The sequence below is a fragment of the Sminthopsis crassicaudata genome, chromosome 5, assembly GCF_048593235.1.
Source record: "Sminthopsis crassicaudata isolate SCR6 chromosome 5, ASM4859323v1, whole genome shotgun sequence".
Classification (NCBI taxonomy): domain Eukaryota; kingdom Metazoa; phylum Chordata; class Mammalia; order Dasyuromorphia; family Dasyuridae; genus Sminthopsis; species Sminthopsis crassicaudata.
Genome location: NC_133621.1, coordinates 289,148,664 through 289,176,045, shown reverse-complemented (window position 1 = coordinate 289,176,045; position 27,382 = coordinate 289,148,664). Strand labels below are relative to the sequence as shown.

General features: G+C 35.9%; 2 protein-coding genes across 6 annotated transcripts in view; one reads left to right on the top strand and one right to left on the bottom strand.

Moving 5' to 3' along the window:
• The window catches only part of PARPBP (PARP1 binding protein), a 72,448-nt gene extending 51,088 nt beyond the window's left edge, over window positions 1–21,360 (bottom strand). For 2 of the 3 annotated variants that reach the window (XM_074271400.1, XM_074271401.1), the window contains exons 1-2: window positions 21,254–21,360; window positions 15,368–15,522 (exon numbers count right to left, since the gene is read on the bottom strand). In XM_074271400.1, coding sequence (XP_074127501.1) covers window positions 15,368–15,517 — 150 coding nt within the window. In that variant the 5' untranslated portion in view covers window positions 15,518–15,522; window positions 21,254–21,360. The remainder of the gene's footprint in view (window positions 1–15,367; window positions 15,523–21,253) is intronic. The other variant, XM_074271402.1, reaches the window with a different exon arrangement.
• Window positions 21,361–21,382: 22 nt separating this feature from the next.
• Window positions 21,383–27,382, top strand: part of NUP37 (nucleoporin 37) — a 39,123-nt gene continuing 33,123 nt past the window's right edge. Inside the window, exons 1-2 of one of the 3 annotated variants that reach the window (XM_074271404.1) lie at window positions 21,383–21,589; window positions 25,097–25,255. In XM_074271404.1, coding sequence (XP_074127505.1) covers window positions 25,100–25,255 — 156 coding nt within the window. In that variant the 5' untranslated portion in view covers window positions 21,383–21,589; window positions 25,097–25,099. The other 2 variants (XM_074271405.1, XM_074271406.1) reach the window with 2 other exon arrangements.

Here is a 27,382-nt window from a genome sequence, read left to right as displayed (position 1 = left end):
CTATGTTTATATTTCATTATTTTCAATTACATGTAAAATTTTTTTAAGCATTCTTTTTTAAAATTTGAAGCTCCAAATTGTCTCCCTCCTTCTGTCTCTTCTCCTTGAGAAGGCGAGCAATTTAATATAGATTAACATAGATTTAATATAAATGTAAGGTCATGCAAAACATTTCCACATTAGTCATGATGCAAAAGAAAACACAAACAAAATAAAACAAAAATAAAGCATGCTTCAATCTATCTTAAAAATTCATTCATTCAAAAAAAATTCATTCATTCTCTCTCTGAAGATGGATAGCAATTTTCATTATATGTCCTCAGGAATTGTCTTGGATCATTGTCTTAATTAAGGTAGCTAAGTCTTTCATGGTTGAGTAACTTTACAATGCTGCTATTACTGTATACAATGTTCTTCTAGTTCTGTTCATTTTACTTTATGAGTTTGTGTAAGTCTTCCCAGATTTTTCTGAAACTATTCTGCTCATCATTTTTTAAAGCAAAATAACATCCCATCACAATTATATGCCATGACTCACTCAGCCATTCTCTAACTGATAGACATCCCCTAAGTTCCAATTCTTTGCTACTACAAAAAGAACTGCTATAAATATTTGTATACAAATAGGTCTTTTTCTTTTTTATTTAATTCCATTGAGATACAGACCGAGTAGTGGTGTTGCTAGGGCAAAGAGTATTGCAGTTTTAAAGCCCTGTGGGCAAAGTTCCAAATTATTTTCCAGAATGATTGGACAAGATCATAATTACCAACAATACATTATTGTCCCTATTTTTTCCACATCTCCTATATTTATCATTTTCTTTTTTTGTCATGTTGGCCAATATGACAGGTATGAGGTGGTATCTTGGAGTTATTTTAATTTACATTTCTCTAAACAATAATGATTTGGAGCATTTTTTCATGCGGTTATTGATAGCTTTAATTTCTTAATATGAAAACTGCTTGTTCATTCCTTTTGACCATTTATCAACTGGGGAATGGCTCTTATTTTTATATATGAGGGCTTTTTCAGAGAAACTTGTAGCAAATTTTCCCCTCAGCTTTCTGTTCTCATAATTTTGGCTATATTAGTTCCATTTGTGCAAAAGTCTTTTAATTTCATGTAATATAAATTATCCATTTTACATCCCACGATCTTTATCTCTTGGTTGGTCATAATCTCTTCCCTTATACCTAGATTTGGCAGATACATTTTTTCATGTTCCCCCAACTTACTTCTAATATCACCCTTTATGTTTAAATCATTTATCCATTTCATCCATCTCTTGGAATATGATATGAGAGATTACACCTAGTTTCTGCCAAACTGCTTTCCAGTTTCCCCAGTAATTTTTGTAAAATGTTAAGTTCTTAACATAAAAAGCTTGGATGGGTTTATCAAAAACTATTTTGTATCCAATCTATTCCACTGATCTAGTACTCTATTTCTTAGACAATACTATATTATTTTGATGATTATTACTTTTTTTTTTTTTTTTTTTTTTTTTTGCTGTGGCAAGTGGGGTTAAGTGACTTGCCCAGGATCACATAGCTAGGCAGTATTATATGTCTGAAGCCAAATTTGAGCTCAGGTCCTCCTGACTTCAGGGCTGATGCTATGATTATCACTTTTCAATGAAGTCTGAAAACTGGTACTGGTAGACTACCTTCCTTTATATATATATTTTTCCCATTGACTCCCTTGATATTCTTGGTTCTCTTCTTCCGGATGAATTGTTAGGACTTTTTCTAGCTCTACAAAATAATTCTTTGGAAGTTTGATTGACATGCTCCTGAATAAGTAAATTAACTTAGGATAGAACTGTTACTTTTATTATATTGGCTCAGCCTACTTATGAGCAAGTAGTTTTTCTCCAATTGTTTGAAGTTGTCTTTATTTCTGTGAACTGTTTTGCAGTTGTGTTCATATAATTCCAGGGTTTGTCTTGGTTTAAATGGATTCTCAAGTATTTTGTCTGCATTTATTTTCTCTTTTTTACAGCTTTTTTTTGAAAACATATGTATGGGTAATTTTTCAACACTGACCCTTGCAAAAACTTGTGTTCCAACTTTTCCCCTCCTTCCTTCCACTCCCTCCCCTAGATGGTAGCTAGTTCCATACATATTAAATATGTTAAAGTATATGTTAAATACAAAATATCTATACATATTTCTACAGTTATCTTGTGTAGTTATTTTCAATGGAATTTCTCTTTCTATACTTGCTGCTGGGTTTTGTTGGTAGTATATAGAAATGCTGAAGATTTATGTGGATTTATCTTATATCCTGAAACTTTGCTGAAGTTGTTTCGAGTAACTTTTTAGTTGATTCACTAGGGTTCTTTAAATATACCATCACACCATCTGAAAAGAATTATAGTCTTATCTCAGCAATTTCTTTTTCTTATTTAATTGCTGTGCTAGCATTTCTAGCACAATATTGAAAAACAATGATGATAATAGAAGTCTTTGGTTCACTCCTGATCTTATTGGAAATGTTTCATATATAAATCCATCAGAGATAATGTTTGCTCTTGATATTAGATAGATAGATAATATTTACCATTTTAAGGAAGTTGTATTGTATTTTATCAAAGACTTTTTTCTGTATCTATTGAGATAATCATGATTTCTGTTGGTTTTGTTATTGATAAGGTTAATTATGCTGATAATTTTCCTAATATTGAACCAACTTTGCATTCTGGATATAAATCTTACCTGGTCATAATATATCATTCTTGCGATATACTACCATAATTTACTTCAAGTATTTTATTTTAAATGTTCACATTTATATTAATTATAGTTTCCTTTCTCTTTTTTCTCTCCCTAGTTTAAACATCAAAACCACATAAAAGGAATTTGGTAGGACTTCTTTGCCCTTTTTTTTTCAATTAATTTACATACGGGGGCAGCTAGGTGGCGCAGTGGATAGAGCACCAGCCTTGAATTCAGGAGGACTGGAGTTCAAATCTAATCTCAGACACTTAACACTTCCTAGCTGTGTGACCCTGGGCAAGTCACTTAACCCCAGCCTCCAAAAAAAAAAAAAAAAAAAAAAAATTAGTTTATATACTATTGGGAGTAATTATTCCTTAATTCACTTGAAAATCCATCTGGTCCTATGGATGTTTTCTTAGACAGCTTATTAATGGCTTTTCAAATTTGTTTTTCTCAGATAGGCTTACTTAAATATTCTATTTCCTCTTCTGTTAATCTGGGCAGTTTATATTTTTGTAAACATCCATCCATTTCACTTAGATTCTTAGTTTTATTGGCATTTAATAGGAAAAAAAAGAGCTCTTAATAATTGCTTTAATTTCATCTACATTGGTGGTGCATTCACCCTTTTCATACTAGTGATTTGGTCTTCTTTTTAAAGATAAATTAATCAATGATTTATATATTTTATTAGTATATAAAACCAGCTTCTACTTGTATTAGTTCAAAGATTTTCTTACTTTCCATTTTACTAATCTCTCCTTTGATTTTTCAGGAATTTCATTTTGACATTTAATTTAGGGCCTTTTAATTTGTTACATTTTTAGTTGTTGTTGTTGTTGTTGTTGCTTCTCTAATGTATTGATCTGCCTTTTTTTTTAAAATTGATATACACACCTAAAGATATAAATTTTCCCCTAAGTATTGCTTTGGCTGAATCCCATGAATTGTGTAATGTCCCCTCATTGTTGTTATTCTTTTTAGTAATATCGTTTCTCTGATTTCTTTTTCAACCCATTCGTTCTTTAGGATTAGATTGTTTAGTTTACAATTAACTTTAAACCTATGCTTCCACAGCCCTTAATATAATTTTTGTTGAATTGAAGTCTGAAAAGGTTGCATTTAATATTTCTGCTTTTCTACACTTGCTTGTAGATTTTCCATGCTCTAATGTATGGTCAATTTTTGTAAAGGTGCCATTTACAACTGAGAAAAAAAGATATAGTCCCTTCTATTCCCATTCAATTTTCTCTAGATGTCTATTATATTTAACTTTTCTAAGATTCTATTCATCTCCTTGACTTCTTATTCTACAGTTAGATTTATCTAGCTCTAATAGGGGAAAGTTGAGGTCTCCCACAAGCAAAGTTTTATATCTATTAGCTCATTTAACTTTTCTTTAAGAATTTGGATGTACATGTTTAGAACATTATACTTCATTGTATATGTTTCCCCCCCCCCCACAAGATGTAGTTTCCCTCCTTATCCCTTTCAATTAGTTCTATTTTTGCTTTTGTCATGACTGCTGTTTTAACTTCAGCTAATGCAAAACAGATTCTGCTCTAGCGCCTTATTTTAGTTCTGTATGTCTCTGGGTTTTAAATGTATTTCTTGTAAACAACATGTTGTTGGAGTCTGGTTTCTAATGAGTTCATCCCATTCACATTCACAATTATGATTACTAACTATATATTTTCCTTCATCCTGTTTTCTTCAGTTTATTCTTCTCTTTTTGTATCCCTCCTCTCAAGTTATTTTGTTTCTACCATTCTACCTTGAATGTGAGGATCAAGCATTGGCTCTCCACTCCACCCCCAACCAATTCCCCTTTCATTGCAAAAGCTTTTCCTTGCATGCTTCTTTTATGTGAGATAATTTTTCCCATTCTATCTCTTCCTTCCCCTTTATCCCAGGACATCCTTCTTTTGATATAAGGAAGGAAGGCAGGAAAGAAAGAAGAAAAGAAGAAAGAGAGGGAGGGAGAAAAAGGAGGAAAGAGGGAAGGAACATAAGAAAGGAAGAAAGGGAAAGAAGAAAAGGAAGGAGAGAGAGAAGAACAAAAGGGAGGAGAAGGAAAGAGGGAGAGTGGGAGAGATAGAGATGCTTCAGTCTGCAATTGGGTTCTCTCTTTAATCATAATTTTTTAGGTAATCAAATAATTTTTAAATTATTTCTCCTTGATCTTTTTTCCCAGATCAGTTGTATTTTCAATTATTTCATATTTTCTTCTTTTTCCTTTTCATTCTTTAGACTTTGTTATGTTGTTCCTTGATTTCTAATGAAATCATTAGTTTTCACTTGTCAAATTCCAATTTTTTAAAAAATTATTTTTTTCAGTGAGCTTTTGTAATTCTTTTTCCATTTGACCAATCTGCTTAAGAAATTATTTTCATTGTGAATTTTTGTATCTCTTTTTCCTTTTGTCAATTCTTTAAGGTTATTTTCATCAGTATTTTTGTACCTCTTTTACCAAGCTATTGTCTTTTCATAATTTTCTTCTTTTGTTCTCATTTCTTTCTTTTTTTTTTTCTATTTGCACTATTTGCTAGTCATATAATATTTTATAATTATAACATTTTTTGATAGTACATATGCATGGGTAATTTTTTACAACATTATCCCTTGCACTTACTTCTATTCAGATTTTTTTCCCTTCCTCCCCCAACCCCCTCCCCCAGATGGCAAGCAGTCTTATATATGTTAAATATATTACAGTATATTCTAGATACAATATATGTGTGTAGAACCGAATTTTTTGTTGCACAGGAAGAATTGGATTCAGAAGGTAAAAATAACAGTTTACATTTATTTCCCAGTGTTCCTTTTCTGGATGTAGCTGGTTCTGTCCATCATTAATCAATTGGAATTGGATTAGCTCTTCTCTATGTTGAAGATATCCACTTCCATCAGCATACATCCTCGTACAGTATCATTGTTGAAGTGTATAATGATCTTCTGGTTCTGCTCGTTTCACTCAGCATCAGTTGATGTAAGTCTCTCCAAGCCTCTCTGTATTTCTCCTGTTGGTCATTTCTTATAGAACAATAATATTCCATAACATTCATATACCATAGTTTACCCAACCATTCTCCAATTGATGGACATCCATTCATCTTCCAGCTTCTAGCCACTATGAAAAGGGCTGCCACAAACATTTTGGCACATACAGGACCCTTTCCCTTCTTTAGTAGTTCCTTGGGGTATAAGCCCAGTAGTAGTATGGTTGGGTCAAAGGGTATGCACATTTTGATAACTTTTGGGGCATAATTCCAGATTGCTCTCCAGAATGGTTGGATTCTTTCACAACTCCACCAACAATGCATCAGTGTCCCAGTTTTCCCACAGCCCCTCCAACATTCATCGTTATTTGTTCCTGTCATCTTAGCCAATCTGACAAGTGTGTAATGATACCTCAGAGTTGTCTTAATTTGCATTTCTCTGATCAATAGTGATTTGGAACACTCTTTCATATGAGTGGAAATAGTTTTAATTTCATCATCTGAAAATTGTCTGTTCATATCCTTTGACCATTTATCAATTGGAGAATGGCTTGATTTCTTATAAATTAAAGTCAATTCTCTGTATATTTTGGAGATGAGGCCTTTATCAGAACCTTTAACTGTAAAAATTTTTTCCCAATTTGTTACTTCCCTTCTAATCTTGTTTGCATTAGTTTTGTTTGTGCAGAAACTTTTTAATTTGGTGTAATCAAAATGTTCTATTTTGTGATCAATAATGGTCTCTAGTTCTCCCTTGGACACAAACTCCTTCCTCCTCCACAAGTCTGAGAGGTAAACCATCCCATGTTCCTCCAATTTATTTATGATTTCATTCTTTATGCCTAAATCTTGGACCCATTTTGATCGTATCTTAGTATGTGGTGTTAAATGTGGGTCCATGCCTAGTTTCTGCCATACTCATTTCCACTTTTCCCAGCAGTTTTTGTCAAATAATGAATTCTTATCCCAAAATTTGGGATCTTTGGGTTTGTCAAAGATTAGATTGCTATTTTTATTCACTATCTTGCCCTGTGAACCTAACCTATGCCACTGATCAACTAGTCTATTTCTTAGCCAATACCAAATGGTTTTGGTGACTGTTGCTTTATAACATAGCTTTAAATCAGGTACACTTAGACCACCTTCCTCTGACTTTTTTTTCATTAGTTCCCTTGCAATTCTCGACCTTTTATTCTTCCATATGAATTTTGTTGTTATTTTTTCTAGGTCATTAAAATAGTTTCTTGGGAGTCTGATTGGTATAGCACTAAATAAATAGATTAGTTTGGGGAGTATTGTCATCTTTATTATATTTGCTCGGCCTATCCAAGAACACTGAATGTCTTTCCAATTATTTAAATCTGACTTTATTTTTGTGGCAAGTGTTTTGTAATTTTGCTCGTATAATTCCTGACTCTCCTTTGGTAGATATATTCCCAAATATTTTATACTATCGACTGTTATTTTGAATGGAATTTCTCTTTGTATCTCTTGCTGTTGGATTGTGTTGGTAATGTATAAAAATCCTGAGGATTTATGTGGATTTTGTTCTCATTTCTTTACCTATTTTTTCCTCTATCACTCCTTTCACTTTTAGAATCAATTTTTAGTTCTTCCTGGCATTCTTGTCAGGTTTATGTTCAATTCCCATTTTTATTTGAGGTTTTGTATGAAGTTGTTTTTGTGTGTCTTTTGATCTTCCCTGTCATCATAGTAGCTTTTTATGGTCAAGTTCTTTTTGCTGTTGAAGTTTGTTAACTTTTCAATCCTTTTTCTTGATTTGGGACTCTATGTCAATGTTAGGCTCTGTTTGGAGTGGAGGCAGGGGAATTGCAGCAGGAAGGTCATTGTCTCAAGCTTTGGGGTTTTTTTTGCTCTATTGTTCTCAAAGCTAACACTGGGGTTTGAAGGCTTTAGGGCTTCCAAGATGGTACGATGTGGGGAGAGGTGTAGTCACTGCTTTCCTTATCTACACTCTGGTCCTTACCTACAAAGGACCCTGATTCCTTGAGATTACAGTCAATACTGCTCTTTAGGACCCTTGGGATTAGAACTAGTACTGTTCCTCGAGTCCCTGATGTCTTGGGGCCAGAAGTGATACTATTCCTCAGGGCTTCTACTTTCTCTTGACTGAAAGTTTTCCTTCCTGCCCTAGAGCAACAACTCAGAACTGGGTATAGATAATGAAGCTGTCAAACATCGTTTGGTCCTGTGTCCAGTGCTAGTAAAGGGATGCCCTATAATCCTTTCTGACCAGCTGCCAGGTCCCCTTAACATCTCTGACTTAAAAGCTCCCAAAGCTGCCACCACTGGTGTTTCATCTGTTTGGGCGTCCTCTCTGATGTCACAGATCTCTCTTTCTAACCTCTACATTATCTTGGGCTGGAAGAATATTTTAGTGACTTTACTATGGTTTTGTCATTCCAGAAAATAAGGTGTTATTTTAAAAGTTGCTTGAATGGGAACATTGGAAGACTTCAGCTGAGTACATTCCCTACTTTACCATTTTGGCTCCACGTCCATCTATGTAATTTTTAACCTCATCTGAATCTGTCTAATGTCTTTGTGAATTCCCATAGCCCACACTATTCCAAGAAGTGTTTGTCTTAAAATATGGGCACACAGATATAGAGGGAGGATTAGATTTCATTTCTTTAATCTGTTCCAGGGAAAGCAAAATATCATTGCTAAAATCTAACATTACACTTTCCCACCTTAGCCCCAGCTTAGTGAGCATGATTTTGATTCAATGCTGAACTTTTAAAGTAAGCTTATGTTAAAAGTCAGTTAGTTAGGATTCCTTTCAAGAAAGATCAGACTACAACTAATATACATAATCAATATCTTTTCTAGTCCTTTCTGCTTGGCCTGCTGCCCAGGAAAATAGCATGTATTGCAATCTGGCTTGAATTACATCCTGGTTGCTTAGAGACCCAATATTTTGATGGGGACATTTTGTTACTTACTATCAACATTTCCTTGCAAATCTTAGATAAGTGTATAGTTTTCCTGAAAGTCTCTTCAACATTTCCATGATAGCATCACTTAATGACTATGGTTGGGATTCATTACTAATTGTTTTCCTTCTTATAATCCTCTTTTTCAAAGAATCTATAGTCAGACAGTTATTATGAGACCTTTCAGAAAATGCCAACCATTAATTCACTCAGTAATTTCGCTGCCTCTTTCCAACAGAGCATATTTATGAAGTTTAACTGTGTTTATGAGATGGCTATATAGGGCCTTGAGAAATTTCACATGCTGTTCTAAGAATCTATTATTTATGAATAAAAAAATTTCTACCTACCAGCACCCAGGTTGTCTCTGTTACATTTAGAGATCTGTCACAGTAATTCTCTAGGATCACTTTTTTTATTCATTAATGGTAAGGAGATGATGGTCAAAGAAGCCTGGAAACATAGGAAGGAATCCTGCTACTGTTGCTCTTTTATCTCTATTTGATAATCATCTTTAAAACAAGATAACCTGAAATAGCCTGAAAATTTCTTCTTTGCACTTCTTTGTAAAGGTCAAATAGTGTTTTTTAAAACACTAAATCTAGTGTTAAACAATCTAGGTTTGCATCCTGGCTATTAGTTAATAACTATCTGGCTTAGGCAAATCACATGCTTCCTGGATCTGTTTGCTTTATCTGAAGATTAAGGGGGATGGACTGAGTGAACACTGAAGTTCCTTGAAACTAAATTCTAAGTTTCCAGACATCTACGTAAAAAATTCATCCTCAATGTCATCTCAATCAATTACATCAGAATCTGGGAAAACAAAATATTTCATAAGACTGGCCCAATTACCAATCTTTTTTTCAAAAAGATTATTATTTTGATAAATGATAATTTTCCAGTTTTATAATTATAGTATAAACTATAATAAAAGGCAGCATGATGTACCTACCAGCTTCCAAAGTCATGAAGATATGGATTCAAGTCATGTCTCTGACATACAGTGGCTATGTGACCCCCAGTAACTCACATAACCTCTCAGTACCTATAGGTAACTCTTTTTTCTTTTCTTTTCTTTTCTTTTTTTAATTTTTACAGAAATTTTATGCATAGGTAATTTTCCAGCATTGATAATTACAAAACCTTTTGTTTCAACTTTTCCCCTCCTTCCTCCCATCCCTTCCCCCAGATGGCAGGTTGAAGGTAACTCTTTAAGGTGAAAACTGCTGACCAACATTGATAGAAGGCCTATGGGCATCAACTGAGGAATGTTCCCTATTCTAATTAAGTCACAGGTCCAGTGGTCCCTCCAAAATTATACACATATATATATAGACTCAATGAAACAGATCATAAAGTAGAATAAGGAACCTGGCATTCTTGTATCAGTTCTTTAATTAATTGGCTATGTGAGGTGAGGCAAATCATTTAACCTGCCAATTTCTTCACTTTTAAAATGAGGATATCATTTCCAACTTTCTTTACAGCTCTATAATTCACTGATTTATGCTTTTAAACCTACCCCCCAATTAAGCAAATTCAGTATTTCTAAAAAAATATGAATTATGTGAATTATCTTAAATATTCCAGGTACAATTTTTTTTCTCTTATAACATCCTTAAGAGATCAAATCTAATAAAAATGATAGTGAGCCTAAAATGTTTTCTCACACCATCCTAAAATAAATTTCTTTGAATGTACCTAGTTAAAATAAAACTTTGCAATCCCTTGATCATATGAGAAAAGGTTTTGACTAGATTAACAGCATTTATATTGGGGCTGAAAAAACATTTTAAATCTAAATAAAAATGCACTCTATATATCAGCTTTCATGATCAGGTGTCCACCATGACAGCATATTCTATGATTCAAACCAGTAACGACTGATTGAGAGAGTCTGTGGTCAAATCACAAAATGTTTTGCTAGGAAAACATGCCAGCTGGCTAATGTTTGAAGGAAGTTCAAAATGTTCAGTGCTTTAATTCTCTGATGGACATCAGAAAGATTATATTTCACAAGAATATAATGAAAAAGACAAGGTTTATGGATTTTTCAGAACACAACGGTTGTTCTTTTTGATGGTGTCAGAACAGTTATTCTTTTGTAATAATTCAAAGTTTTACTCCTTTAAAAAAAATGCTTACATCTAGATCTAGTTGGAGAGAGCTATGTTTAAAAAGAAAGAAAGAAAGAAAGAAAGAAAGAAAGAAAGAAAGAAAGAAAGAAAGAAAGAAAGAAAGAAAGAAAGAAAGAAAGAAAGAAAGAAAGAAAGAAAGAAAAGAAAAGAAAAGAAAAGAAAAGAAAAGAAAAGAAAAGAAAAGAAAAGAAAAGAAAAGAAAAGAAAAGAAAAGAAAAGAAAAGAAAAGAAAAAAAGAAATGGAGTATTTTTTGTGAATGTTAGTTGTCTTTTTTGCTCTATCAGAACCGATGTCTCTGTAGGGTCTATTTATCCTACCAGCAGACTGACCATTCAAACACTTGCACAACAGTCCAGATAATAAGGGTTTTTCACACATTTGGGTTGGTTTTTTTTTTTTCCTGTTGGCCAATCTCTGTAGTAATCATAAATCTTCTGGAGCTTGATACAATCAGCACAAGGTCATTCACAAACAAGCATCTGAAAAACCTGACTATCTGTAATGATACTCTTTCTGCTTGAACCTTGGGCAAGGTGTCCTTTGCAGCTTTGCAGTACAGGTAAATGTTTTGATGGGCAAATACTGCCTTTTCTATACCTCCCTTCCCTTGAACAATTGATAGCTCTTAAACAGAAGTCAACACTGTGATAATATGTGTATCAAGCAGTCTTGTATAATCTTCCTTTATTCATTCTTCATCGTAAAAGAACCATTTTGAAGTTGTTCCGCAAAATACAGTCTCACATATTTTAAGAATCAAACACAATGAGATCCTATATCCACTGCACATCTCAACCTAAGGATGTGACTATAAGGACACAGTCAACCTTAGAAAATTACTCACCAACGTAAACAAGCAGGGCCCAGAAGTGAATGGGAAGATAAGAGAATTCAGAACTGCACTTAGATAACTGTAAAGTGCTTTTAAGGATCATACGCTGCTCTGCAACACAAGAACCCATCTCTTCATTTTTTTTAAACACAAATATTTTTCCAGGATGTAGAATGAATGGTGATTAATTCTGAAACAACCCAATCTCAGAAGGACTCACGGATCATACGAGAGGCTGGATGTAGCCTATTTCCTACCTGACAAGTGAGCGGGTGGTTAAGGATGTGGATTTAGCCTGACTTTCTAGGAGCTAGGGAAAAAATGACACAAGACAGTCTGAGAGCAGCATCAAGTGGTCAGTTTTTTTCTGCTAGGGAGAGCTGGAGATGTCTGCTGGAGCCAGCAGGAAGAGAAAGACTAAAGGAGAAGGGGTGGCCAGTGTTCTGAACAGCCAGAGAAGATTGAAGGGGGCATTATCAGCCAGGAGCAAGTTTTGGCCTTGGCTTTGGCCAATAGAAGGCTCTATTCTCCAAGGCTCACTATCGAGGGGCAAAGCTATAATTAGAGTCACTATCCCTTCCAGGGTCTGATGCCTGGCTCACAGTCTCTCTCTTCACTTTAATCCATCTTCTGATATTCTGGGACTATGATAAAGATGCTGAGGGTCTTACTTATCAACCTTTTGAAATCTCTTTTCCAATTCCCAAATCTCAACTAATTTTAGTAGGAGCAAGACACATAATGTCTTTTTTTTTTTTTTTCATATTTATTCTTCCCTGTTCAGTTTTGCTGTGGAGTCATTTTTCAGTCATGTCTGACGCCATTTGGAGTTTTCTCAGCAAAGACACTACAGCAGTTTGCCCTTTCCTTTTCAGCTCATTTTACAGATGAGGGAACTGAGGCAAACAAAATTAAGTAACTTACCCAGGGACACAAAGCTAAAGTGTCTACAGTCAGATTTGAACTCATTAGGATGAGCATTCCTGCCTGTAGGCCCTGAGCTCTATCTACTGCACCACCTAGCTGCCTTCCTGATCTAAGCAGGATGAATGAAAGTACTCAAACTGGTAAGTTCAGAAGACCCAGAAGTCCCATCAGTGATCTTAAAGGTATTGCAAGGTCTGGAAAAACTGTGAGACAGCAGGCAAGCAGCCCAGCCCAGCCACAGCCAAGTGGTGTTTTGGAGTCTTCCCCAGAGGTCTGTATGTGCTGGGGATGGGTAAGGGATGGAGAATATTGGGGGAGAGTACACAGCAAGAGTCCCTAGCCCAATCCAGCAATGGATGGCCTGAAACCCAGCAGAGAACTTCACCTGAAGAGAAATTCATGAGGACTCCATGAAGGATTTCTAGGTTCAGAAGTGGGGAGTTTAGCCACACATGTTCCATATATATATATATAATTCATTATCTCTGTTACTTTAATTTTCAGCCTATTGTCCCCAGATACAGTATAGGTACAAGATACAAGGAGAGAGTATACTCCTAGTTTGGGGAAAATGCTTCATATTGAAGATGTATTCTGATGAAGTGGATGTCTTCAACATAAAGAAGATCCAACTCACTTCCAGCTGATCAATGATGGACAGAAACAACTACACCCAGAGAAGGAACACTGGGAAGTGAATATAAATTGTTAGCACTACTGTCTATCTACCCAGGTTACTTATACCTTCGGAATCCAATACTTAATGTGCAACAAGAAAATTGGATTTACACACATATATTATATCTAGATTATACTGTAACACATGTAAAATGTATGGGATTGCCTGTCATCTAGGGGAGGGAGTAGAAGGAGGGAGGGGAAAATTTGGAAAAATGAATACAAGGGATAATGTTATAAAAAATTACTCATGCATATATTCTGTCAAAAAAAATTTATAATTATAAAATTAATAAAAATTTTTAAAAAAGAAAGAAAGGAAGGAAGGAAGGAAGGAAGGAAGGAAGGAAGGAAGGAAGGAAGGAAGGAAGGAAGGAAGGAAGGAAGGAAGGAAGGAAGGAAGGAAGGAAGGAAGGAAGGAAGGAAGGAAGAAGGAAGAAAGAAAGAAAGAAAGAAAGAAAGAAAGAAAGAAAGAAAGAAAGAAAGAAAGAAAGAAAGAAAGAAAGAAAGAAAGAAAGAAAGAAAGAAAGAAAGAAAGAAAGAAAGGAAGGAAGGAAGGAAGGAAGGAAGGAAGGAAGGAAGGAAGGAAGGAAGGAAGGAAGGAAGGAAGGAAGGAAGGAAGGAAGGAAGGAAGGAAGGAAGGAAGGAAGGAAGGAAGGAAGGAAGGAAGAAGGAAGAAAGAAAGAAAGAAAGAAAGAAAGAAAGAAAGAAAGAAAGAAAGAAAGAAAGAAAGAAAGAAAGAAAGAAAGAAAGAAAGAAAGAAAGAAAGAAAGAAAGAAAGAAAGAAAGAAAGAAAGAAAGAAAATGTTTCATACTAACTATTTACATTAAACCTCCACAAATTCTCTTTCTTGAAAAACAAAAGGGGAGGAGGTGGGAGAGGGTCATTAATAATCTTGGGAAGAGCAGTTATGAGGTTTTTTTTTAAAGGCTCCAGGGGCAGCTAAATGGTGCAGTGGATAGAGCACCAGCCCGGAAGTCAGGAGGACCTGAGTTCAAATCTGGTCTCAGACATTTAACACTTCCTAGCTGTGTGACTCTGGGCAAGTCACTTAACCCCAATTACCTCAGCCAAAAAAAAAAAAAAAAAAAAAAAAAAGAGAGAGAGACTTAATCATGCATTCATTCATCAATATTACAACCTCCATACATATATAGATAAATAGACAGATAGATAGTTCTTAAAGACTGAAAAAGAGCTTTCTTACAATATCCTTGTAAGATATAGTGTGATTTAAATGGGTGAACCCTTTCTTTCCAAAATACAAGAAACCTTCTCGAGGGAAGATGCCATCTCTTTTGTTTACTCAGCTGAATTAGAAGACCTCAAACCCAATTAGTACTCAATAAATTGCTGAATAAAAGTACAGCAGCCTTCTACAAGAATGATCTGGCTCAGTGCTTCCAACCTATATTTTTCCCTATCACACTGAAATAATTCTACAAACTATAACTTAACTCTGCCAATGTAAAAATTGGCTTAAGCCTCACATAACTCATTCATTCCTCCATTTACAAAAAGGAAGTGGAAATAAACAGATGAAAGCCAAGTTTGATAGTGATTTACAAATCCAACCATGTGAATCAACAGTCATCCACCTGTCATCAATGCCTATAGACAGGTGAATTACCAATTGGAAGAACATCACACAGGTAGCTATCCAAAGTCAGATGTCAAAGGTGAACGTGGCTTTAAATAGCCTCTTGGGAATATGATTAAGTCAAGACATTTACTCTCAGGGGAGAAACAAAAGTTTGAAAAATAAGCTTTTCCCAAAAATAAAATGTAAAAACAAAAGTTTACAAAAATAGGCTAAAACTAACACACATAAGTTCCAAGCCTATTAGCATTTTTAAAAAAAGTATTTGTGTCCTTCAGTTCACACTACAGATAGATCAGCTTTTGAAAGGGAGTATTTCAAAATTCATCTCGATAGTCTGATCATGATAGAAATAAGAAGGCAGTTAGAGCAGCAGAATTCTTACAGAGGCATAATAGGAAACTCCAGAAGATCTTAGAGCATTTATGTTTTTTACAGAGTTCTCTTAAGCAACTGGTACCTGAAGTTACTGAGACTATTTCCACTCTCACCCCCTGGTAGTCTACCGACCTGTTTATTGATCTCTGCCATAGACAGCTGCAAAGCCTGGAGCATGAAATCAGCACCACACACAGTAGTTCTCTCAGAAGGACAAAGGCTGTGCCAATTTCTTCTCAAGCTCTTGATCATTTCCAAGACAGCTTCAGAAAGTGAAGCCATTTTTCCTAAGTGGAAAAAAAGGGACCTTGTTAATCAAGTTACTTAAGTTTATTTGCCAATAACCCATGGTGGTTGTAAACAGGAACAGTTGAGACCCAGAAGATAATAATCAAGGAAGAAATTCCTTCATATTCACAAATTAGGGTTTTCATTTAATTGGGGGGGGGGGGGGCGAGTAGATTGGGGAATAGGAGGGATGAGAGGAAAGGAGAGCAAGGGGACAAATAGCAATAACTCCCACCCAGTCAAATTTGTCTCTTTTAGTTTAAGGAAAATCTTTCAGCAAGAATAATCCAACAGTATGACTAAAAACAGATACAAAACACACATTATGAGCATAGAGAACATATACAATTTTCAGACACATAAAAAGAATGGTGTCAAGTCAGCAAGTCATTAAATTTTCCTGGGTTATTTTATCTGTTAAAAAAAAAAAAAAAAAGTTAGTCTAGAATAGTCTCTGAGTTCCCTGCTAGGTCTAGAACTGTGATCCTTTGAACCTAAAGATTTATGCAGATAAAATAGCTTCACAGGTACTGGGGTATCAAAGTGGCTAGAAGAATGGATCCAGAGCTATTTTCATGAATTCAAATCCAGCCTCAAACATTTTCTAGCTGTGTGACCCTGGGCAAATCATTTCACCCTGTTTGCCTCATTTCCTCAACTGTCACATGAACTAGAGAAGGAAATGGCCAACCATTTCGGTATCTTTGCCAATGGGGTCACAAAAAGTTAGATACTGAAAAATCACTAAATAAAATATCTTCCCAAGACCTTTGCCAATATTCCCAAAATACAATACTATTTCTATGCCCTAGAAGGCAGAAACCAGGGATATAAAACTAAAATCTGCCCTCAAAATATAGAGTAAGAAAACCACAAATTAACATTATCTGTGTTGTCTTTTTGTTTATTTTGTTAAACATATCTCAATTGATTTTTTTTTGTTTATTTTTTTGGGGGGGTAAGGTAATGGGGATAAGTGACCTGCTCAAGGGTCACACAGCTAGGAAATTTTAAGAATCTGAAGCCAGATTTGAATTCAGGTCCTACTGACTTCAGGGCCTGGTATTCTATCCATTGTGCCACCTAACTGCCCCTGTTCCAGTTGATTTTAATCTGATCCCCTTGGAATCTTAGATTACCACAATTTGAAATCTCTAACAAAAACAACCCAATTCTGAAATATTTCCCCTCCTCTCTTTTCCTGGTCTCTATCATGCTGGCATCTACAATGAGTTTCTGCTAGAAAGAATCTCAGCAGGAACAGGGCACATCCCTGACTTACTCTGGCTCAGTTTCTCTGTAGTACCTACCAGATCTAATTCCAAGGCCTGTTGGAAGAATCAGATGAGATTAAAGTTGTGGCAAGGAGGCTTATTCTGTAAAAGCCCTTTATATAACACTTTCAACTCAGTAAGGTAATTCTTTTATTCTTCCCTGAGTAATTCCCTAATTCACTCCCCACAATTTCTTTTTAAAATCATACAGAAGAAATACACAAATGAATTGGAGATGAGTTATTGTCTCTGCTCTTAAGAATGAAAGATTTGGGTCAGAAAACAAATACAGCCAAAAATTGAATACATGCTTACAAAAATAAATAAATAAATAAATCACTTAAGGAAGCAAGTGTATATACATCATGTAGAAGAAATAAATAATTAGGCTTGATATAAGGTCAGTGCCTTTTATAACTACTAAAATGTAATTTTTTTTACACATTTCTATTAAAAACACCAGAGAGCCTAGAAATAAATGGAATTTTCCTTAAAATGACATGTAGGGGGACAGCTAGTTGGTGTAGTGGATAGAGAGAGCACCAGCCCTGAAATCAGGAAGACTTGAGTTCAAATCTGGCCTCAGACATTAACACTTCCTGGCTGTGTGACCCTGGGCAAGTAACTTAACCCCAATTGCCTCAGCAAAAAAAAAAAAAAAAAAAAAAAAAAAAAAAAAAAAAAAAAAAAAAAAGGTAGGTTCTATCTAAAACCATCAGCAGCATTATATGTAATGAGGATAAGCTAGAAGCATTCCCCATAAGACTGGGATGAAACAATGTTGCCCATTGTCACCACTTATTATTCAATATTATACTAGAAATGTTAGTTTTAGTGGTAAGAGAAGGAAAAAAAATGAAAGAATAAGAGTAGGTAATGAGGAAACAAAACTATCACTTTGTAGATGATATGATAGTGTATTTAAAGAATCCTACAGCACCAACTAAAAAAACAACTAGAAATGATTTTTGCAAAGTTGCAAGATATAAAATAATGCACATAAAAGATGGGCCTTTCTATGTTATCAAAAAAGCCCAGCAGCAAGAGGTAGAAAGAGAAATTTTATTTAAAATAATTGTAAATAATATAAAATATTTGTGAACCTACCAGCCAAGATGAAATGTGGTTTTTGCATTGTCTGTACTCTTCCCCCTAAGGAAGGGATGTACCCCCATTATGCCCTCCATTACCATCTTGTTTCAGAATCCTTCATTCCCTTTAAAAAAAACAGCTCAAATTCTGTCTCCTGTCTCACTCTCTTCTTTTACAAGTGTATATGGTATCTTTCACCTCCTTTCCCCCCAATTGGAAGGTCCTGGCGAGCAAAAACCACTTCACCCTTGACTTTACATGGCACAGAATAAGTACTTAATAAATGTTTGCCTCTGTCACTTCACAGACTTGTTTATCATCTGGAAGACCTGAATCTGTTTTTGCATCTGTAAAATGGGAATATTTTCACTGCCTACTTCATACAAAACCATGTATATAAGGTAGTTTGTACAAAAATGTGATAAAATATAACTATTATCATTCAACATATGGGCTAAGGTCCCAACTAGCATTAATAATGACAAGTATATTTATATATATTTTTTAGATTTGCAAAGCCTTCATCCCCACAGTGATGAGGTCTAAAGCCATGGTTAATTCAAATTAGAAGTGATATGTTCCTCAGATTTTCCCATAGTACATTAACTTTTTCCTTTGGTCCAAATGCTATTTGTAGCATCCTATTTAGGTGTTATATATCACAGCATCTTGAGAATTGAAATCATCCACAACCAAAAAAAGGAATCTTCTCTAAAACATGGTTAACAAGGGATTATCCAGCTGCTGCTTGGAGATCTCTAAAGTCACAACTTGTCAATCCATTCTACTTTTAGATAGTCACATTAAAATTTTTCTAGTAATTTAATAATAATTATTATCATTATCGTAATGCTAATAGCACTCATGGAACACTTTAAGGTTTGAGGCTCACAAATAAGATTTGTGAATCCTGTCAGATACATGCAACTGTTTTTCCACAATATGCACCTAAGGAAATTGAGGTTGAAAGAGGTTAAGTAACTTGTCCAGAATCACACAGTAAGTTTCTAAGGCAGATTTAAATTCAGGTCTTGCTGACCCAGGTCTCATTCATATAATAAGTAGTTTGTGGGACAGTGAGGTAGCAGAATGGATGGAGCACCAGCCTTGGAATCAGGAAGAACTCAGTTCAAATCTGGGCTCAGGCACTTAACTGTGTTACCCCAGGGCAAGTCACTTAATCCTGTTTGCCTCAGTTTCCCATCTGTAAAAGTGAGCTGGAGAAGGAAATGGCAAAGCATTTCAGTATTCCTGACAAGAAAATCCCAAATGGAGTCAAGAAGAGCTGGACAAAATTAAACAACAACAAAAACTGTAGCTTATATGTTATTTATGGACAGAGATTATTGACTTTTCCCATATTTGTGCCTCTAGGCTAATTTATAATTTTAAAAAATTATCTCTTGCAGAGTAGATACTTTAAAAAAAAAACTATGTTGAATATAGCATTTTCATCTTTCTCGTTGCTTGCTTGTTTTTTTCCTCATATTTGTCCTTTTTGATCTGATTTTTCTTGTGCAGTATGATAAATGTGGAAATATATTTAAAAGAATTTCACATTTAACTTATATTGAATTGTTTGCTATCTAGGGGGAGAGGGTTTTGTATAGATGAATGTTGAAAACTATCTTTGCATGTATTTTGAAAAATAGAAAATCTATTATTTTTAAAACTATGTTGAAATGGGGTAGTTAATATTTTATTTTTAGACCAGATTTATTATTTCATTGACATAAGGAACTCTAAGGCAAAAAAAAAAAAAAAAAAAACTCTAGTTACTGATCTAAGGTGAATATCTTCTCTGCAAATGAATCAAGAGTATGGCATAGACAGAGATGTCAGACACCTAAGGGCTTTATGTGGCTCTAAACATTACTGAGTGTGGCCTGAACCAGAATAAAAGTAGGAAATACTTTATGTATAATAAGATATAACATATGATAATTATTAATTAATAATATCAAGAATTAAGAAATATTACAGATATTTCAGAATTGAGAAATAAGTAACAAAAAGATAATATTGACTCATTGCATTAATGCAAAATCACATTAGTTAATTAATTGCAAAAATTGTTAATTTATTAGTTAATTATTAACATCAACTAATTAGTTATTGCAAAAATGCAATAATTGCATTGATATTGCAAAATTTCATTCGTTAATTCATTGCATAATGCAAAATGTATTAGCTAATTGTATTGCTGCAAAATGATTAATAATAATTACTAAAAGTATGTCCTGCAACAGTTGGTCCTAAAATCAGGTAAGATTTGAGTTCAAATTCAGTTTTTTGATACCCCCAAACTGTGTGATCTTTGCCAGATCATTAAACCTCAGCCTGCCTCAATTTGCTCAGCTGTGATTTGGGGATAGCAGCTCCTACTTTGTAAATTGTGAGCATTAGACACACAGTCCCCACCTCCAAACATTTTTTCCTCCCAAGAGCTGGCTCTTAATGCAGCTCACTATTTTGCAACATGCCTGGGAGTGCGGACTGGCCCAAGGTCCTGGAGGCAAACGGACCCTTTATCCCATATATCATGTTGATGCTGATGCTGAGGGTGGTAGTAGCAAAGCAGCTGCAACAGTAGCAGCAAGTGCTTTTCCAGCCAGGCACAGTGCCCGGTACATTGTTGCAGCTTTACTAAAATGAGCTCAATTTCTCCCTGGGGTCACAAAGGTTGTAAGTGGCAAGGGGAAGGATCGGAAATTAACGAGATTCCTCAGCAGGGAAAATGATGCTACTGACGCGGGTTTGCATCTTCTTCTGCCGCCTAGAAGTCGCGCTTGCCCCGCTCTCCCACTCTGCTAGCGTGCTTGCTCCGCAGGGGGGCAGTTGCACAGAGGGGCAAGTCTGCAGTTAGGAAGACTCATGTTCCGAGTTCAAATCCAGCCTCAGACACTTCCCAGCTGCGTGACCCTGAGTAAATCACTTCCACTTGCCTGCCTCAGTTTCTTCATTTGTAAAAATGGGCTGGAGAAGACAAAAGCCAACTCCTGCACAATCTATGCCGAGAAAATCCCAAATGGGGGTCACAACCACAAAGATATTTATTGTCATTGAATCCCACCCCGGGTTGGGTGGTCTTCGGGAAAGTGGCTCTGATTCAGTTTCCCTCTCTGTAAAACGGAGGTGATACTGACAAGCATCAATCCCTCCCCCCAGGACCCAGCGTAATGCGCTTCACTAGGCGCCCGTCATTTTACAGGTGGAGAAACTGAGGCCTCCGACTTGCCCCAGGTCACTGGGCTGGAAAGTGACGGTCAGGACTTGAACCCCCTTATTCCCGGAGTTTGTCCTCCCAATCTCCCCCGGCTTCATCTGACCAGGACACCCCCGGGCACAAACAGCCAGCTCTTACCTCTGCTGCTCCACCTGCTGCAGCTCAGTAGATTTAAACTCCGGCTCCAGTAGCGGTTGGAGGCCACAGACCAATCAGCGGCGGCGCCCTCTGACCCGGAAGCTCTAGCTCCAGAGTCCTCCGGGTGCCGAGGCCAGACTGCGCATGCGCTCGTGGCGGAGGCGGTGGAGAATTGTCTCGCGCTTCCCTGTGTAGTGTCTGTCGAGAACCGAATCTTCTTTTCCTCTCTTCTTCCTCCTCTTCCTCTCCCTCCTCCTCACTGACAGCAGCCTAGCGCTTCTCTGGAGTTTCGCCAGCGCCCCGGGAAATAGGTGCCCTTACATCCCCATTTCGCAGGTGAGGAAACTGAGGCCAGGAAGAGGGCGGGGGCAGGAGCCGGGATAGTCCTCCCATCTGTGACTCGGACTGACGTGGGGGTTAGGGGCCCTTGCGTCCAATTTCAGAGGTATTGACCCCCCCCACATAATATTATTATCATAACCCATTATATATAATTCTCATTTTTATTAAATTACTTCGTACTAATGCATATTTATATATAATTATTCCAATTGTCTATACTTTAAAGTGCTTTAAGGTTTGCAGAATGCTTTAGGAATATCTCATTCACCCTCACAACAAACATTTCACAGATAAGGAAACTGAGGCAAACAAGATCAAGTTACCCCTTGAGTAGCACAGCTAGTAAGTGACATGTGAACTCAGACACTTAACCTCTGTGCTACCTAGAGCATCCTAGAACTGGAGGGTCTCAGACTCCCCGCCCCTCCCACCGCCTAATTTTGCAACTGGGGAAACTGAGGCTTAAGGTCATAAAGGCATAGACCTAGTACTGGAGGAGCTCCAGAGACCACGCACTGGAACCCCTTCCACTGAGGGAAACTGAGGCTTGAAATGATAGGCTGTTACATCTAGAACTGGAAGGAACCCGTCTGGTGCAACCTGTGGTTTTAAGAGGAACCACGTGAGACTTAAATTCAAAGGCTCTCAAGTTTTGGAGCTAGAAAGAAGACATCTCTTCGAGCTCCCTCATTTTACAGAAAAAGAAACCTTAGAAAACATCTAAGACTCTTAATTTTCCCTTTCAAAAGGAGGAGGTCGGACTAAATGTCTTCTGAGTCCATTCCAACTCTAGCTCTACATCTAGGAAAAATTTAGATTCAGAAATCGCAGTAGAGATTCTCATTCATTCACCTGTTTTGTTTGTGTTATTAGTTGTCAAGCATTTCTTTTCACTTCATCCACCCCCACCCTAGTTTAAAAGAAAAAGGAAAAAAAAAAAAAAACTCTCGTAACACATATCCGAAATCCGGCAGCACAAATCTCCACATTGTCTCATTCTGCCTCTCTGATCCATCAGGAGGTGAGCAACGTACTCCATCAGCGTTCCTCTGAAATCGATCAGCATTATTACATCTTTCATAGTTTTCTTTACAGTGTTAAGGTATAAATTCTCATTCTGCCATTTCATTCTGCATCAGTTCATGTAGATCTTCACAGTTTTCTCTAAAACAGCCCTTTCCATCATTTCTTACTGTGAAATAGTATCCCATGGTTTGTTCACTCATTTTCCATTTAATGGGTACTCTTACTTTTTACTTTTTTGCCTCTGCCAAGAGCTGTAAATATTTTTATACAGATAGGTACTTTTTCTTTGATCAGGATTATATATCTAGTGTGTTGTATAGTATATATAGTAGATAATATATATCTAGTAGAGATATGACTGAGTTAGGATGTTTAAAAAGGGTATGTTAGTGACTTTTAGGTCATGGTTCCAAATTGGTTTCCAGACTAACTACTGTTGCACTAGTGGGCATTAATACACATGTTTTCCTACAACTCTACCACTGCAGTTTTCCATTTTTGCTGTATTTGCCAATCTGGTGAAACCACAGAGTTGCTTTGTCTTTCTTTGATTATTAATTAATGATTTTCCTTATGACTGTTGATAGCTAAGTATCTGATCATATGTTTTGACCATTTCTTAGTTGAAAAATGATGTTTATTTATAAGAATTTGAGGCAATTGCTTTTATATCTTTGAATTGAGGCCTTTTTCAAAGAAATTCAAAGTAATTTTCCCCCAGTTAACTCTCTCCCTTCTAATTTGAGCTTCACTGATTTTATTTATGCAAAAAAAATTTTTTTCAAAATTGTCTCTTTTATCTTCTGTCATCCTCTTTATCCCTTGTTTGGTCATAGACTTTCCCCATCATGGATCTGAAAGAAAATTTCTAACTTGATCCTCTAGGTTATTCAGGATGTCATCCTTTCTTGGCTAGGTCATATAATTCATTTAGAAGTAACCCGTTTTGTGTGCTTCAGTCAAATAGTAGTGGATCATGCTACAAGTATCTCGTTAACCTGGTGTTCCGGGATAAGATGTTTCCGAAAGCCTGAGTAATCAGGATATTCTCAATGTGTCTGTCTTGACCTCTGAGTGTTATATACTTAATTATGCTGACACTTTTTTTTCCTTCCTTTCTGGAGATGAGAGATCCACAAGTGTTGCACATTGCACACATTTTCCGACTGCCTCAACCACTTGGACTGACTTTATTTTCCTCCCACATGCACACAAAGAATCCTGAGATTGCCCCCATTTTACAAATGAAGAAACTAAGGTCTCCTTACCCAACGTCACACAAGTTGATTTCGTTGGTCTGAACATTGTTCCAGCTGCCAGTACAAGTCAGCACTGTCTCTGCATGGGCATACTGAGCTGATGGTCCAAGTTCTTCCCTTTGTAACACAATGTCACTTCTGTTTATGTGACCTCTGTCTTCTCATTGATAAGAAGGAGAAAGATAAACCAAATGATGCATTAAGTACCTTTATTTCTTTATCTGTTATGGTGCCAGCACATAACATCTCAGTTTTTTTGTTTGTTTGCTTTTTAGGTTCAGGAAGATTTGTTTCTTTTCACACATATTTTCAGTAGGGGCAGCTAGGTGGCTCAGTGGATAGAGCACCAGCCCTGAAGTCAGGAGGACCCGAGTTCAAATCTGGTCTCAGAATTTAACACTTTCTAGCTGTGTGACCCTGGGCAAGTCACTTAACCCCAACAGGGGGAGGGGCAGGACGACAAATATATTCAGTAGCCCATAAATGGGGGGAAAAAATTGTATTTAAATGTCAAATTCAATAATCATGTAGCGGTAGCAACATTACTCTTTCAGAATAAATGATAATGTGGTGGTGGCTATTTTGTGCCATTTCTCCATTAAATACTTACTATTAACTAGGGATTCCACTTGTATCTTTTAGAATAGTCCTGATGGTGTTCTCAGTTAATGAGGCAGCTGTGGTACAGCAAAAAGAAACTGAATTTGGCATCAAAAATGGCCTGAGTTCTCATATCATATCTAATTCTGCTACTTGGAAAAGGCAATCTCTGAGCCTCAGTTTCCTAAAAAAGAGGTTGGATTAGATGATCTCTAGATTTTCTTTATACTCTAAATTTTATGATCCTGATCCTCAATATAGTCAATTACATGAGAATTTTACAGTCATGTCTTGCAGGTATCAATCCCTAATGTTTGTGGAGAAGCATCAAGCATAACCTCATAGAATTTGGCTTAGATTTTTAACATGGATTTGAAATATTGGGAAGTTTAAGGTTTTGGGGGGGAAGGAAATGGAAAGGGGACAATGATCATTTAAAGACTTTTATCTGTTTATTACTTCTTGAAATAATATTGGGCTACATAAGCCCTTCCATGTTCCATTACCTGAATGTGTGGTGCTCTGGTGACAAATTGTCTGTATCTAATTGAATCTGTTTATGCTGCAATCCACAATCTTCTGACTTTGCTTTAACTTTGCTTATGTTTTGTCGTAGAAGATGAAGCAAGATAACTCTCGAAATGCTGCCTATACAGTGGATTGTGAGGATTATGTTCATGTGGTGGAATTTAATCCCTTTGAATGTGGCGATGCAGGAACCTTAATTGCATATGGTGGCAATAATTATGTGGTTGTTGGCACTTGTACATTTCAGGTGAGTGTGCAGTATTATAGCAGTTACTGAAACTAGATAAGGGGAAGGATGCAGTGAAAATTTTAGGAAAGAGATGACATTGAATTGTTAAATTAGTAGAAACCAAAGTTTATCCCCTTCCATTGAACCTGAATTATAATTCAAGATTCTATTCATATTAATTTAAAGAATAATTATGTAGTACAATCAATATGCAAATTGTGGAGAAGGAAATATGACCAAAGAACTATAAATTCCTTTTTATTCTAAAATCTTTGAGTACTAGTATTAATATTCTGGTTAGGTGAGTTACCATATGCAATAAAATCTCCATCAAATGAGCATCATGAGAGGAAAAAAGGCATGACAAGCTGGTAATTGGGATTTATTTAAAATAACTTCCAGGTATAATGTAGGATTTGTACTAATTATTGGTCTTAAACACCTACATTTACAGGTTTCTTAAACACCTACATTTATAGGGTTGAGCTATATAATTAGTGTTCAAAATGAACCCTAAGGTATTACAATACGTTCAGTCATCAAAAATTTAATTGCATCAAGCACATTCTATTTTACAAAAGGAAGTTGCTTTTATCCCTCTACAAAAAGACTTAAAGCAAAAAAAAAAAAAAAAAAATTATGATTAACCTTTTATCAACCACTCTATTCAGTTAATCATTCCAGCTAATACAATGCATGGCTTACTAGTTTCCAGAGATCTGAAATATACCTTTCACATTAAATCTGTTCTGAAATTAATTTTATCTTTCTTTGTTTTAAAGGCACTTTTGGATCAAGCAGAGAATGATAAACATTACTTAGTTTTACACACTTCTATAGCTTTCTCTAGGAGGTGTATATGCTTGGGCTAAATCTATACTGACCTTGCATGGTTCCCTTAAAAAGATTAAGACATAGATGGTCTCTGGGTGATCCAAGAGAACCACACCAAATTATCATATATCAAAAGCGAGATACCCAAGATACTCTGGGCCCACAAACTGGATCTTGTCTGGGTATTGATTACATTAGGCCTACTAGGTAATAGCAAATCAAATAGTGAATCAAATAGTAGGCTTATTAAACGGCATCTATTGGAGCAAATTGTTATAAAGGAAGTATTAAACTTTTTTTTTTTTTTTTAATTCTAATGCAGGTTACTTGCCCACTCCATTTGGAATCACAGGTTTTATATATAATAACAATTAGGTGTGTGTGTAAAATATGTTCAAAACTCTGTCTTTAGAAACTAGGAGGAGATGTAAAGTTTTATATAAAAAGAACAATAAATACTAAGGAATATATTTCAGTTCTTGATGTCAGTTACTGGAAAAGTAGAATAGAGATTGAAATTTCAAAAAAAATAATGTGGGGAAGAGGAAGAATAGAATTAGATAGTCAGGAATTTAGAGGGCAGGGAGCCAAGCAGGTAGATGAGGGAAAGGGAGCATGAAGGATAAAGAGACAGGAAAAGGAAGAAAGGGAGATAAAAAGATCCATAGAAAGAATAATAAGAAAAGTAGAAAGGAAAATTAGAGGAGTTATGGTTAAAAATGGCTAGAGATAGGCCAGTCCCTACTGGGTAAGTTGTTACCACTTATTTGAAATTCTTAGTAAATTTTTATTGACTACTCTTTGGAGATTGTCAGCTTATCCAGGTTCCATACCACCCAGTAAAATGTGGTGTTCGTGGAGATTATAAAGTAAGCACAAGCTGAGAAGAGTCTTCACTTTATAACATGTTTAGAATGGAGACATCCGAGGAACTTCTGTCAAATTTACATCTTTATCTGTGACCTTAGACTAGGCATTTTGACACTAAAACTTCTGTTTCCTTCTCTGTGGATTCAGCTGGATAATTTTGAACATCCTTTTTAGTCCCAAAGTTAGGAAACTTTCATTCTTACTTTTCCATCAATCAATAATGGCTCCCACATCAAATATGATGGAAATATATGTTAGCAACACTTTGTCTAGTTTTCAAAAGCAGGTTGTCTTGATTTCTGGTCTCTACAATAACTTGCAGTCAGTTTCACATTAGCCACAAAATAGCATCCTTCTTTGCCTCTACCACACCCGCCTGCCCTTTTAGCTGGCTCAGGACATATTATTGACTGCCAGGAATAAGTTTCATTGGTGACACAT